Genomic DNA, 16,098 nt, shown 5'->3' with positions numbered 1-16,098 from the left:
TCCTGCATCATCTTATCCCTTAATATCCCTGTAAATAAAGGAAACATGGCAATGGTTCTGTTGTGCATAGTTTGGAGGGAGAAGGATGTATTGACAGCTGTTGTAACAGGAGGAGAGGAGAATACTTTATAGAGAATTATTCTGTGACTGAGTTACACTCCAGTAGGCTTACATCAAATATTTATCTAATTCTTGGTTACTAGTGGATAGTCCCTAGATGTCTCTAGGGACATGTAAAGTGTTTTCTTTTTAATATATGTTAAGATCAGCTGTTTATCAAAACCAAAAAATTTCATCCTTAGATTACTTATTTTTTTGGGAGGGTTGTGGTACCCTCCAACAAAATAGATATAAACCTTCCTAGGGTGGGAGGGAATTCTATGCTTTAAATTACACTTGTACCTAAAGTCATCTTATTAGTTGTCTCAAAGAGCTTTGGGTGCTTTTTTAAAAATTTTATTGTTTGGTTCTAAACTAGTAGTGGCCATACTATTCAACCCGTAATTTTGATTTACAGATGTGGTAATTTTGTAGATATAAAGTAGGACTTCTAGTTCTTTCAGCAATAGCAATGATAGGTAAAATTTTTTCTTAATTGAAAATAAGGGGGGAGGGGGGAGGTTTGGTTGTTCGTATATCTCTTTTTTGAATACTGGTTAGCTGGGTTATGCCCTCCCCCCCCCGCATGATTTTTTTAGCTACATTTTTACAATTTAGTAAATATTTGAGAATAATGACATTTCTAGACACACAGTCTAATAACATGAAAACTGCTGCTATCACAGAGACTGCTGCTGCTGCTTGCATTCACATTGATGGTGACAAGGATCTGTCTAAATATGACAGGAATCTGTCTACATATGACAGGGATCTGTCTACATATGACAGTGATCTGTCTACATATGACAGGGATCTGTCTACATATGACAAGGATCTGTCTACATATGACAGGGATCTGTCTACATATGACAAGGATCTGTCTACATATGACAGGGATCTGTCTACATATGACAAGGATCTGTCTACATATGACAAGGATCTGTCTACATATGACAAGGATCTGTCTACATATGGCAAGGATCTGTCTACATATGACAGCAGAAATGAAAACCTGACCAATTTAACTGACAATTGCTCACTAACTCCAAATCCTGATCCTGATAATCTTAATCAAGTAATCAATCAGCATAAAACTAAATCAAATGATAACACTAAAGAGGACCATATTCCTAACAATCTTGATAATCCAACTCCTAATCATATAAAGGAATAGATATAGTAGATCTAGATGGTCAAACTGGATCCATAATCCATTAAACATAGAAAAGGAAATTCTTGCAGATGAATCCTTTTTTTATAGATTCATTCTAATAATATGGGCGTCAAATATTATTTCACAAAAGCTTAATCCTAAGAAATTTAATTATTCACAGCTGACATATTATATATGTTTTCTTTACATTCTATAATGGGAGATACAGTATTATTCAGACTAGAAATAACAACTATTTATAGCTATCTCATAATGCACAGGAACTAAAAAACAACTTACCTTTTATAAAAAATCTGTACACTTTCTAGACAAAAATATGGCTGGATTATTCCTCAAATGTTTTCTTATTGATTTAGAGTGTATGTATCTAGATTCAGGGAGGGAAGGGACATAGAGCTTTTCATTACACTAGTCCCCATAGTCTTGCATTTTGATTGCTTGGTTTATTTAGTTTAGTGTCCAAACTCTTCCACCACTAAGTGTAATCTTCAGAAAGGTTAATTTTGTATGTCATTATTTGTCATTATGATGTACATCAATTTATCAACCATTGTCTTATCCATATGCTTATAACAGTTAGGGAGTTGAATCCATTTTTATAGAAGCAGAAATATAATCTATGATTATGGTTTGGACTCTCTAAAACTGTAATCTACCTTTCCACTTTCCCCTCTCTTGGTGAAGATATCTTCAACGCCGATACGATTTTTGAAATGTAAGATTCTACTTTCCCTCCTCTTGGTGAAGATATCTTCAACAAGAGAGACAAAAGTGGAATCTTATATTTCAAAAATCGTATCAGCGTTGAAGATATCTTCACCAAGAGAGGGGAAAGTGGAAGGGTAGATTAGAGTTTTAGAGGGTCCAAACCATAATCATAGATTTTATTTCTGCTTCTATAAAAATGGATTCAACTCCCTAACTGTATAATGAAACCAGAAATTTATTAGTTGATAATGTAGATACAAATTTTCTAAATCAGCCAATAGGAAAACAGTGAAAGAACAACCTGGTTATAATATTGATTAGAAAGTGACAGATCTTAATCTGTCATTATCACTGTATTTTAATATGTTGACTGAAATAAATATTTGATGTTGATGTTGATGATTCACTTAATGAGTCAGCTATAAACAGTCACAAATTATATCATGTAAAAATTTCTTTCCTAGTGTGAAGCACATTGCAAAACATATAATAACTTAAATTTTTTAAGAAAAAGTTAGCTTTCAAGAAATTGTATCCCGAAATATTTTGTTGCTTGTATAACTTTAAAAAAAGATTATATTACATAAAATAAACAGAAGTGTTTGCTTGAATCTCTTTTAATTTTGGGGACAGATAGACCATCTAGCTATATTATATCTATTGATTAGAACAAAGAAAAAGGCGACTATCATCCCTCAAGAGTCGATATTATGAAAGCGACTATAGCCTACAACTATAGTGAGAATACTACTGTACCTGAGTCTTATATCAACCTAAGGAGAAGAAAGCGGTCACTTCAAAACTTTAAATTTCCAAAGGCATTATTCTTTTGGTACAAGCAAAGTTTTTCCAGTGTCACTTTTAAACCGATTAAAGATTTTGTTATCCCGTGCCTTCGGCATCTCAGGGCTTAAAAAACTGGTTTTAATCTTATAATTGTACATTTTTATATCCGCAGAAAGCTGTTTATAATACGATGTGATACATTATGACATGTGATTTACATTATGATTTCTGTAGTGGCTAGGTATGAATTAGAATGCATAGCAACTCTATAATTGTTACCAGAAAGTCCATATAAAACATGCTAATGTTTAAAGGAAGCCTACAAGAAATACACTGATCTAACTGCTGAAAGACTGCCACAAGTAGACCCAATACCCATAATTTGAAGCCTTCAGTCTTAATAACAAAAAAGTTAAAGACATTTCAAATGACATATGAAAATTTTGAAAGTTTTCCATTGCTCATGATAGAAAGTTTTGTACCCTCCCCTAAAATAGTTATAAACCATCCCAGAATCTATGAAAAGCTACACTGTTAAGGGGAACCATTTCGGTACTCATCAATAATTATCAATATCCTTTGGTACAGACAGACAGAAAGACACAGATCCTGTTACTCCTATGATTTGAATATAGCAAAGAATAATATTGATCTCAAGGTGGTTGATTATGAAGGTGATATCATCATAGCAAAGACTGAGCACAACGAAATTCATAATAATTATAATTTTGATGATGATGATGAAAATCAAACAAAATTTACGAATTCTCGACATGAACCTGGTTCTCATTCCGAGCATATTTCTATATCTCAAGGTTTTTAGTTCATATCATTCATACCAGGGATCTAAAGGGATAAGACAATGCTGATAAATTTATGTACATCCCCAATGATGATAACTAAAATTACCTCTTCTGTAGATTGAAATTAGTGGTTTAATCATTTAAACACCTAGCTAAATCAACCAACCAATCAAAAATCACCGAAGTCCCAAAAGTTGTCTAGCCAACGAATAAGAAAACGTTATTATAAAACTTTGGGGACTAGTGTAATAAAACAGCCCACTGTCTCCTCATTCTCTCTTTTTCTTCATTCAAACAAATAATTTACTTTTTAAACTTTTCTATAATTAGGGTCAGTCCGTCTGTACAAAATGGATAACTTTTTGTTAGAATTTCTATGTTAGAATTGTCTTATTGATTCGAAACTTTGTATGATGATTCCTATAGCAGTTAGGTACAATTTAGGAAGTCCATTTAAAACATGGCGATTTGTAACTTTTTTGAAAACACTTTTTTTGGATGATATAATTATGCTATTCGTCGGATTTTTGGAATAGTGATTCCTAGGACAACTAGGTGCAAGTGAAGGAACTTTGGAATTAAATCCTAAAGATAAAAGTAAAGGCATCTAAAGGAAAAGCCACTAGTGTAATTAATAACACCTAAATATCAGATAAGAAGGGGACATTTGTATGTTTATTACACTAGTCCCTAAAGTTTTTTTTTATGCCATTTTTTATTCGTTGGATTAAAACGTTGTTGACTTTCATTGAATTTTAGTTGGCTAGTTCATTTTTGTGTATCTTCCTTCAGAATTTCATTAATTTATGGGCCATTGTCTTATCCCTTAAGATCCCTGCTTAAATATGAACAAAATTTAGGACAGAAATACCGAGTGTCATCACGCAGGCTTGTGAGAAGAGTTATGATTTATTTTCTATCCATATTTTCTGTTATAGCATTCATATTTTTCATATTGTAAAAAGTGGGTCTTTTTTCGCGTCTAAGATAGGGGTAGGTTACTGGTACAATCTGTAAAGGTTATGTGTTCTAAGTTAAAAACAGTAATAGAACGACAAAAATTTAAAAAATTGTCTATAGTTCTTTTCAATAAGAAATACACATATTTAGTAAATATTATCGTTCTACTACTATTTTTAAGCCTTAAAACACACACCTTTACGGATTCTACCAGAAACCTACCCCTCTCTTTGTAGTCAAATGCGCTTATTAAGTTAACGTGTTCTTAATTATAACCAAATTTCATCATCAGGCGCATCTCTCTTTTTGACTGTTGAGTCCAGAGAATACGGACACCTTGTTCCTCCATGAATTTCTTTTTTTGGCAAGTGCTTCAGCTTCTCCCCATGTTAATTCCAAATCAAAGAGGTCCTTTTCAGTGCTTCGCCTCCAGGTCATTTTTGGTTGTCCCCGTTTACGTTTACCAGTGGTGGGGTTCCATTTTAAGCACTTTTTTGGAAACCTATTTTGTTCCATTCTGAGCACATGTCCTAGCCACCTTAGTCTTTTATATTTCACTTCTGCTTCAATACTATTGCACTTCGTCTTAGCATGCAGCTCAATGTTTGATATTTTGTTTGGCCAGAATATTTTGCAAATTCTTCTTAGGCAGCTATTGTGAAATGCATTAAGTTGATTTGTTTCAGTTTTCACAGTTCTCCAGCATTCAGCTCCATAAAGAAGAACTGATTTCACATTACTGTTGTAAAGTCTGATTTTTGTTTTCAGAGCAAGTTTCTTTGAATTCCAATTATTGTGTAGACTGTTGAAAGCAACCCTAGCCTTATCAATCCTGGTCTTAATATCAGCTTTTGAGCCATTTTCGCTGCTGATAACACTCCCCAGATAGGTGAATTTGTTGCTTTGTTTCAATTGTTCACCATTTATTGTTATATTTTGATCAGGGTTTGTAGGTATATTCATAATTTCGGTCTTCTTGACATTGACAAAGAGCCCGACTTGTCCTGCATATTTGACTAGTCTATCTGTTTTAGCTTGTAGATGTTTGATTGTTTCTGAAATCAGTGCCAGGTCATCAGCAAAGTCCAGATCCTCTAGGTGTCCTAGTATGCCCAGCTGGAGACCACGTTTTTTGTCCTCTGTGGTTTTCTTCATCACCCAGTCAATGACCAATATAAATAGAATAGGTGATAAAATGCATCCCTGTCTAACTCCAGTGCTTATTCTAAAGAAATCAGATGTCTTATTGTTTCCAACTGAAACACAGGCTTGGAAGTTGTCATAGAATTTAGTTATCATAATTATCATCTTTTCAGGTATACCATAACTTCTTAGTATTTTCCAAAGTGTTTGTCTGTGTATGGAGTCAAAGGCCTTAGAGAAATCAACAAAATTTACATGGAGTGGCTTGTTAAATTCAACACATTGTTCAATAACCGTCCTAAGGGTGAAAATTTGGTCAACACAGCCCTTTCCAGCACGGAATCCAGCTTGTTCTTCTCTTAGTTTATTGTCAATTTTCTCATCAATTCTGTTTAAAATAACTTTACATAGGACCTTGCTTGGGATAGAAAGCAGCATAATTCCTCTCCAATTATCACAATTGTTCAAATCTCCCTTTTTAGGTAGTTTTATGATTATACCTTTAGACCAGTCCGTTGGTATCTTTTCTTGCCTCCAAATTTATATAAATGAATTGGTCCATAATTAGAAACAGTTTGACTTAATAAGAGCATTTGACTAAACCCAACACACATTACTTTATGGAATTACACGAAAAAAATACCTTCTTTTAAATCCTATAATATAAAAGTAACAGGATCTGTGTCTGTCTGTATGTTTGTGGGTGTGTACTGAAGGATCTTGCTAACCGCTGAACCTATATGGTATAGCTTCTTATAGGTCCTTGGAAGGTTTAAAACTATTTTTGGGGAAGGTACCATTACAAACACCCTCCCAAGATATTTCCACCTAGAAAAAAATAACATTATACACAAAAAAAATTATTTTCTACTCATTTTAAAACTTAAATTGACTTATAACCCTCCCACACCTCAAGGGCCCCTAGAGGCCTCTAGGGACGTAGCTAGTAGACTCTAAACGTTTCAACAAAAAATATAATTATTAATCTAAATAAGTGATAGTCTTGCTTATTATTACTGGTGGATGTAAATGAATTTATCAGCAATTGTCTTATCCCTTTACATCTCTGTTAATTAGAACATAATTTTATCATAAATTTGCTCAAGCTAACTAGTGCAGAAATATCTACTCTTTCATTGTATATAAAAATATATTAATTTAAAGATTTATAGAAAATAAGGTTTTTTTGTTTATATATACAAGGTTCTCTATAAAAGATTATTATATGTTTTCATTGGAGGATTTTTTTCATTTCTTTTCAAAGATTTTTTAAAAATCATTAAAATCTCAAAATATTAAAAATCCAATGTCCTCTTTAAAAATTTCAGTATTTTTTCATATGATTATGTATATACGCGAAAAGGGTTAAAGTTTTATTTATACATAGTCCCCTTAAAATAAAAAATAGAATCATGGAAGAAAATGAAATAGCGAGTTTGTCGTATTTTTACAGTAGCTTTTTTCTACTTTTAGCCCTGTTGGGGCTCTTACCCTGCGGGGCAATCATTAACATTAACATTACCTATAATAACCTACCAATAGCTTCTGTGAAAATACGTTGAAATCCGCTACTTCTTTTTCTTTTCATGATCCAAAAAATATATATTATACAAATAATCTCAAGCATAGTAGTCAAGGCTCAGCAAGCAGCCAAGCGCCAGCCTAAAATTTTAACCTGAAGTAATATAGGAGAATGAATCTAAAATAACAAAATCTTATTTTGTTAGATTAAAAATTTTGTATGTAACTTATAATTTTTCTCTTTTTCTCTATTTTAAATATCTATCATATAAATTATAAATTAACTTTCTGAAAATGTAATTTAAAATTAGGGTCTTTTACATAAAGTCCTTGTTGAGCAATGATACCCCCCCCCCTCTCCACCACCACTTCAGATTACTATGCGTAACCCCTCTGGGGTATAAACTGCTGTGACCTAACCCTACGGGGCTTCCCAATACAACGAAATCTAACCTGACCTAAAGTAATTATCAAACAAATAGAAAACTTCACCCCCCTATTACTATTTTTTTTTAAAAGGGGGCCGGGGTATAATTGCTGAAAAGGGTACTTAGTTTGAAAGCGCCATAAAATATAAGAGGTAGTTGCACGAAATACTTTTAAACTTGAATTTTGTGTACAACATATTTTTTCCTGTTTAATTCAGGGCATACAGGAACGTCCATGGGGGGTGGGGGATAAAGGTGTGATTACCCCTCCCCAAATGAATTTTAAAATTTAATTTTTAAAGGTTCATTACTCTAAGTACCCAAATTTTAAAGATTTAAAGAACCCAAACTCGTAAAATGCACTTTGTGTAACTATCTCTTTAAAAAATGTATTGTAATTGTTCAACCGTCCTTGAGAAAAATAAATTTTATATTTACAAATCCTTTTTAAATGCAAAGCTTTTTTATAATTATGGTTGGTCCATCCATATGTCCGTAACGGATAGATCTTATCATTGACTTAGGCATGTTTGAATTGTTTTATCGTTTTCAAACTTGGCATGTTCACATATGTAATAGTTAGGTACATTTTTTGAAAGTGTATCAATTCTTTAATCATTACCAGAATGTTTGTACTTCCATTTAAAACATTAGGTAATTTTTAACTTTTTGACAACAATTCTTTATGAAATTAGATTATCATATTCATCTGACTTTTGGACAAAATTTTTGAAAGATTTTTTTTTTTGAATTTGAATATTTTTTCTTTTTTGTTAGAACATTAGTTTCTAAAGTATTAAAACCATTGAGAAATATGTAAAACCCAATCTTCATGGGAATCGCTAAAACTTTTTATTAAATATTTGGTATTTTCAGCTATTTTTTGTGTTTTTAGGGGGCAATTTTTAGGGCTTTTTAGTAAAGACGTTCGAAATATATCATTTTAGATTTATTTCGATTGTTATTTTTAGTAGTCATTGCTGTATAGTCATAGCACAGCTGTTCCAGTATGGCTTCGAAACCGATTAATATCCGGTTCTCTGCAATACTGAAAAATAATGTATGGCATTGTATTACTGACAATATGCCACAAATATTAAAATAAAATCATGAAGCAAATATTAGTTTTGTTAACCCGGGCCTACGGGGTAATCCTTTTAATTTTTCATTTCACTTTCAGCGGAAAGCTGTCTGAAACAATGTGATAAATAACTATTCCATAAATTATTTTATATTTTTTTATTTTAGGTATGTTTTCCTGGGTTAGAGTCTCGCAAGGCTAGAGCCTAGTAGAGTTAGAGCGTCCTCCTTCAGGGGCTAGATACAAGAGTTGGAAGGAGGGGGTGGGGTTTGAAATATTTGTTTTCTCTATAAGGTGGAGGGGGGGGGGGGAGTTTGTACACTTATAGGAAATAAATTTTTAGTATAAAATTTTGCCCTGGACGTTTGGGCTTGTTGTTATCGTTATCAACCTAATTCTTTTTGTATAATCTCTTATATGATTGGATCTACCTATAAAACTATGAAAATTTTGTCACTTTTCTTAGCTAGTGGGGCAAAACACCCCCAAAACACTAAAGTTGAGCTTTTTTAAAAAGATATCGAGCTGATTTTTTTTATTGTAACCTTTTTTTTACATAGATGAGGCATTATAACAAGTAAAAAATGGTCGTTGGATGGAGGGTCTTCTTATTGTAGCCCATAATATTATGATAAATTAATGCAAAATAATGATAAAACAAAATTACCCATTCTATTGATTATATCTATTGGTTGAAAAGTTTGAATACTACAAATTAGAAACCATACAATTTTCAACGAATGTACCCAAAGTTTTTGAGCCAAGGAACAAGATATCTTGGTTTTTAAACTTTGGGTACTAATATAATGTTCCCTCCCTTTCTGATTTAGGATACTAAAATGTTTTATCTATGGAAGACGATTTTTATAAACGGTTTTTTATCCTGAACGAACATGTATTTTTATATAGAGTATGCAATATCCTTATTATAAAGTAACAGGATCTCTGTATGTTTGTTTGTACCAAAATATCTCGCTAACCGCTGAATCGATATGGTTCTCCTTTTCATAGGTCCTGGGAAGGTTTATAACTATTTTGTGAAATCGCACCTAGAAAAAATCCCCCTGAAAAAAATTTGGGTTATTTAATTCGACTTCCTCCCCCCTTAAGGCCTCTAGATGCGTAGCCGCCAGTAATAAAATAACAGAATCTGTGTCTATCTGTCTGTACTTAAGGATCTCGTCACCCACTGAACCGATATGGTTCTCCTTTATAAAGTAGGTTCTCATAGGTCCTAGGACGATTTATAACTATTATGGAGGTATAATTAACATGTAGCACGGTTTTTATGTCTGATGCAAAAGTTATTAGAAACGTCTTTTTAAAAAGGAATAGGATCTTTGTCTGTACCAAAGGATCTCGCTAACTGTGAACTAACGTAGAAGCATTACAGCTCGAGACCTAGCCATTATGGAAAATTTTGCTCTTTTTTTGCTAAAACTGTTATCTACCTAAAACTGCTCAATTGAAGATATTTCTTTTAAATATTTAAATTATGTCATGAAAAATCCTCAAATAATTTTTGTAAAAATCTTTGAAACTTTTAATTTTTTGTAAGTATCAAATTATTACTGAAGAGTATCATTTTGAAACACAGTTTGGGTATAGTCCCTTTCGTAACATCGCACCTTAAGGGGCGATTCTTCGTATTTTTCACAGTAGCTTTTCTCCTATTTCTGGCCCCTGCGGGGGACTCTTTCCCTGCAGGGCAAAATTGTCTAACCCTGTGGGGCAATCACCTAACCCAATATAACCTAATCTAACCTAAATAACCTCTAAAAGGCCATTTTAAAAATACGACTACGAAAGGGACTATTCCTCACAGTTTATTACTTATATCCTTTTGTTATTCATTTTATGTTAAATTGATGTACCAAATTATGATACACAAAACTACCCTTTCTGTAGATTAAATTTAGTGCTTGAGACGTTTAAACACTCAACCAATCAAAATTCCCTCGAGTGCCCAAAGTTGTTAAACCAACAAATAAGAAATCGTTATTATAAATTTTGGGGACTAGTGTAAGACACAATCTTTTTTCCCTCCCTCTCTGAATAGGATGCAACATATTTTAGTTTTTCTATGTTACATCTATGACCGTTTTTGGTCTTGTGAAATATGTATAACTTTTAATCATTTTTAAAAGCAAAGCTTTTCTATAATTAGGGTCGATCTGTCCGTCCGGGACAGTTAGCTCTTTTTGGTAATTTAAACAGGTTAGAATTGTTCCATTGATTTTAACCTTTGCATGATGATTCCTCTGACAATTAGGTACGAATTATGAAGCATATCAACACTATATTCGTTACCAGAAAGACCATACAGCCATTTAGAATATGCTGATTTTCTACTTTCTTGACAACAAACTTTTGTAATTTTTGTATGTTATAATTATTCTATATTTCTGATTTTTGGAATACTGATTTACATTTCAAAAAGGTACAATCTTATAAGCGAAGCACAAACAAACAGTAATGGATATAGAATATATGTGGATTTCAATTTAGGTTGCAATTTCCCCTCTCATTTATTGGTTGGGCCGTTAATCCAGTAGAAGGGGGGGGGGGTGGAGTAAAGGATGATTCGCTTTTACGGATGTTGTCACCCTAGTTTTTTTAAAAGCGAAGCTTTTCTAAAATTGGGCTAGGTCCGTCCAGAACGGATAGCCTTTTTCGTTAATTTAGGCATGTTAGAATTTTCCTATCAATTTCAAAATTTGCATAGTGATTCCTTTAGTAGTTAGGTACGATTTAGAAAGCGTAGCAACTCTATAATCATTACCAGAATATCCGTATGTCAATTTTAAACATGTTGATTTTTAAATTTTTAACAACTAATTTTTATGTTATCTAGTTATCAAATTGATCTGAGTTTGATATATTGATTCTAGGGACAACAAAGTACAATATTATAAGCGAAGCAACTCTATAATCAAGTCCACAAAATGTAAGTATGTCCTTAAACAATATCCTGTATTTAAGCAGTTTTTCAACAAATTTACTTATAATTTTGCTTCAACTGTTATACATTTATATTCTGATTATTCAGTTTTGACACTCTACCAGTGTTAATGTGCGTTTGTCCTACCGTTTCAGAGCTTCTCTTTTATGGATGTTGTCATCCTTGTTTTTTTTCAGAAATTACCGAGTCTTGTCTGAAAGTGGACTGGTTTGTTTGCAAGAGGATAAATATTCTACTGTGATATCAACTGCTGATTTTAAAGGAACCGACATTTTTAAATTTATGTTTTTAGAAGGGAGGGGGTGATATTGGGCTGATTAGTATACTAATCCCCAAAGTTTTTTTTTATGTTTTCTAATCCGTTGGCTTAACAACTTTGGGGACTTCACTTCAGTGAATTTTGGTTGGTTGATTCATTAAGTTGGTAGTTCAAATTTTTCAACCACTAATTTTCATCTACATAAGAGGTAATTTTGTTTATCATCATTGGGGATGAACATCAATTTATCGGCCATTGTCTTATCCCTTTAGACCCCTGTTTTAAAAAGGGCGGGGACATTGAACTGTAAATTCCAAGCCATACTGGAAAATCATGTATCGTTTCGTAGTAAATTCAATAATTAAATAAACATCATAAAATTAATGCTAGTTTTGTTGTCCTGGGCCTTCTTGCCCTCGACTATTTAACTAACCTCGTAAAGCTGTCTATAACACGATGCAATAAATAACTTATATCGTAATTAGGGGTATACAACATAGCTTATCGTCCATTGTCTTATCCCTTAAGATTGGATAATTCTAACAGGCCTAAATTAACAATATGAGCTATCCGTAACGGACGGACGTACAGACCGACCCCTAGACACCAGGGAGGGAGGGGATATTGAACCAAAAATTACACTGGTATCCAAAGTTTTGTAACCTCGTTATGTTATTCATTGGCTTAAAAACTTTGGGTACTTAAATTGCGCTTTGATTGGTTGGTTCCGAAATAAAACCACTACGGAGGCATTTCAATTTTTGTAACATCCATTGTCTTATCCCTTAAGATCCCTGCCCAAGTATTTTAAGTTTAAGGGATCTAAAGGGATAAGACAATTGTTTAATAAATGGATGTACATCCCCTAGGATGATGAACAAAATTACCCCTTTTATAGATTACAATTAGTGGTTGAAACGTTTGGACACTCAATTTAAAGAACCAACAAAGGGAGGGGCAGAAGTGACACATTTTGAAACCCAAACTAAAAGTCAAAGGAACTCAACTAAATAAAGAGTTACAGCTCTGAGATTTGATATGGCAGTTGCTTTTAAGAGGTACAATATGGAACTGGAAAGAAACGGCGGCGGAACCGCTGCTCACGCCGGAAATTACCGTTTCCCTTAGAATTTTCGCCAAATAAAACAATTCTCAATCATCTGAGATAAACTTTTTTTAATACAAATTTCCCTTATATTTTCACGTTTTGTAAGATTTTACTCTTTTTTTAAATATTGACATGGTTAAAAAGGATAGAAATTGTAAAATCAGTGTAAAAAGTATTAAGTGAAAATAAATGGGAAAATTTTATGAAAAAGTGATTTAAAATTGTCTAATATGGCGAGAAAAGGCAAAACAAAATTCGGCAGGAGCGGCGGTTTCACCGCCGTTTCTTCACAGTTCCATTTTGTAGCTCTTGAAAGCAACTGCCATGCCAAATCTCAGAGCTGTATCTCTTTATTTAGTTGGTATCCTTTGACTTTTAGTTTTGGTTTCAAAAAGTGTCACTTCCGCCAACGAATAAAGAAACGTTGTTTAAAACTTTGGGGACTAGAGTAATAAACACCGAAGGAAAAGCTTCGTTTTTAAAAATGTCCGGTATTTCAGAAACATTTGAAGAATTAAAATCAATTGGGGTGGAAGATTCAAATAGTGGCCATGTCGAAACTATTCAAGCCATAGAAAAAAAGCACCCAGGGTATACTTAATACGTGATTTACACAGCTGCTTTTTGTGATAGACGGCTGAATATTTGGACTGTGAAAAATTTTCAGTGAAGGAGGGGACATTGGATTGAGAATTACCAGAGCTGGATCTTTAAATTATTTCAATGGTGCGCCAAATCTGGGTGAGCCAACTTTCCACCAATGAGAGCACAGCATTTTACGAAATGCCGCGCTGTGATTGGCTGAAATTCGGCGCACCCCGATTTGGCACACAATTGAAATGATTTAAAGATCCAGCTCAGGGATCTAAAGAGATAAGACAATGGCCGATAAATGGATGTACATCCCAAATGATGATACACAAAATTACCCCTCATCCAATGTACAAAAATGTTTGGTACATGGTCAGGGTATTACTACACGCTTAGTGGTAGCAACGTCCTTAGTATGACATTTACATTCATTCCGTGGGTTAATATTTTCCAGTAGTAGCGGCTACGCCCCTAGATACCTCCATTTTCTATTCAAAATAGCTATTAACCCTCCATATTGTAAAGAAGAACCATATCATTTCAGCGGTTAGCGAGATCCTTCGCTACAGACAAAAAAAGTTTACTACTTAATGTATTAGAATATGTTACAGTATTAGCGATTACGCCCCTAGAGGCTTTCAGTGGCACTTGATGTTGAGGGGAAGTCAACCACCCCCCATTTTCAATTTTAGTTTTAAACAACAAAAAAATAAAATAAAATTTGTAGAGGGGTAGGTAATTCTTTTGCAAGAGCGATTTCTTTTGTGAAGTTGGTGGTACCATTTTCTAAAATAGCAATAAACCTTTCAAGTACCTATGTAAAGCTACTTTTTAAAGAAGAACCATATCGGTTCAGTGGTTTGCAATAACCCTCGTTACAGATAGACAGTCATCCTGTTACTTTTAAATCATAGTATTAAAATACCCTTTTCTAAAGTGAAACTTTGGATTCGAGTGAGGGCCATATTGAAATTAATGATGAGAAAAAATCTTCAGAAAATAACAACCAGATTAAGGTTAGTATATTTTATTAGCGAAGCTACTCTATAATTTACTTTATATGTCCGTCCTTTAGTCCATCCGTAATGCTATGGGGGAAATGAGATTTACTCAGCTGTTGTTGAAACTAGAACTTCACCTTTAAAAAGAACCCTACGGACCAGTGGTTAATGAGGTTTTAAGCTGCAGGACTTTTTCTCAGTTTTGTTTTACTCAGGGGCTGCTATTCAGCCAATGAATTCCAATTGAAATTGCCGCGAAATATAAATATTTTGTTGGAGTAAAGTTGGAGTATAACTTGTTTTTTCATGTAACTGAAGAGGGGTGGATGAGAAGGGGAGAAAAAAGGGTAAAAGGTTGTGGGAAATTTTTCATTTAGAAATGTTTGTCAGAATCACATTCCCTTTTCCCTAGTTTTACTTTTATTTTGATCCTCCCTACCCTGTAAATTAATAATCTTTTTTTTATTAAAAGGAAGAGGCGCCATCAGATTCCGCACACCGCCACTCCCCGCCCTCAGATTCCACACACCGCCACTCCCCGCCCTCAGAGCCTGCGGATCGCAACTCTGAGTCCCCACATCGCAACTCTGAGTCCCCACCCCTTAACTCCCCACCTTCAGATTCTGCACCCCAACACTCCCCGCCATTGACTCCGCCCTCTGTACCGCCGGCCAACCCGCCACCTTATATTGTGCGCGCCGTGCCAAAATCTTCCAAGGTAAACTTTTGCAGCTCAGGTTCTTTAGGGATAAGACAATGGATGATTGAATTGAATTTTAAGATAATTGGTTGTAATGTCTGAGACACTAAAGATTTGGATCTACTGCAGTTCACGGTAAAATATTGCTGGTAACGAATATTGCCTAAAATTTATGAATTTTAAAGGCTGCTAGCTGCCAAACGGCTGAACGTACATATCAAGCCCTCACACTGTTTTAAGCGGCATAAGAAGGCCTACAAATAATCTGGAATAACCATAAATCAATAATGCATAATTATCTAGCAGTAAAGAGAAATACGCGAAAAAGACCTATTTTACGCGTTTTTTCTTCAGTGAAGCTTTCCCTGTGCATTATTGGATCTTGGCTATTCCAGATTATTTGTAGGCCTTCTTATACCGCGTAAAATAGTGTGCGGGTATGATCTGTACGTTCAGCCGTTTGGCAGCTAGCAGCCTTTAAAATTCAAAAATTTTTGGCAATATTCGTTACCAGCAATATTTTACCGTGAACTGCAGTAGATCCAAAGATTTGATAAACCCATTCGAGAATTTTTAATATCCCAATGTTTTTAAGCTACCGAGTTAGATATCGTTTATAACTTACTTTAGGTACCAGATTTATTTATTACATTGAATTTTCTATTCTGAGGTGGATTCCTAAAAAACAAAAGTCACTGAAACGGCAATGAGAGCCAAATCAACAAAAATTTTATTTTGTACAAAGGGGGAGGTTGGTTGTGAAAAAAAATCTGT

General features: G+C 33.9%; 2 protein-coding genes and 1 long non-coding RNA gene across 3 annotated transcripts in view; all 3 read left to right on the top strand.

The window, feature by feature from the left end:
* Positions 1-11,971, top strand: part of LOC145306959 (uncharacterized) — a 35,513-nt gene extending 23,542 nt beyond the window's left edge. The window contains exon 5 of the mRNA XM_080149300.1: positions 11,842-11,971. Within this exon, the coding sequence (XP_080005426.1) occupies positions 11,842-11,971 (130 nt within the window). The remainder of the gene's footprint in view (positions 1-11,841) is intronic.
* LOC145307263 (uncharacterized) lies at positions 45-1,267 on the top strand. Its single transcript, XR_013875372.1, has 2 exons — positions 45-162; positions 747-1,267. It is a non-coding gene; the product is annotated as an uncharacterized LOC145307263 (long non-coding RNA).
* Positions 11,972-13,516: 1,545 nt separating the features above from the next.
* LOC145306958 (uncharacterized) overlaps positions 13,517-16,098 on the top strand; it is a 37,185-nt gene continuing 34,603 nt past the window's right edge. The window contains exons 1-3 of the mRNA XM_080149299.1: positions 13,517-13,623; positions 14,561-14,639; positions 15,097-15,342. Of these exons, the coding sequence (XP_080005425.1) occupies positions 13,517-13,623; positions 14,561-14,639; positions 15,097-15,342 (432 nt within the window). The remainder of the gene's footprint in view (positions 13,624-14,560; positions 14,640-15,096; positions 15,343-16,098) is intronic.

Source organism: Acartia tonsa, chromosome 15 (assembly GCF_053477335.1).
Source record: "Acartia tonsa isolate MP-2025a chromosome 15, ASM5347733v1, whole genome shotgun sequence".
NCBI classification, from domain to species: Eukaryota; Metazoa; Arthropoda; class Copepoda; order Calanoida; family Acartiidae; genus Acartia; species Acartia tonsa.
This window is presented reverse-complemented; position numbering and strand designations above follow the sequence as displayed.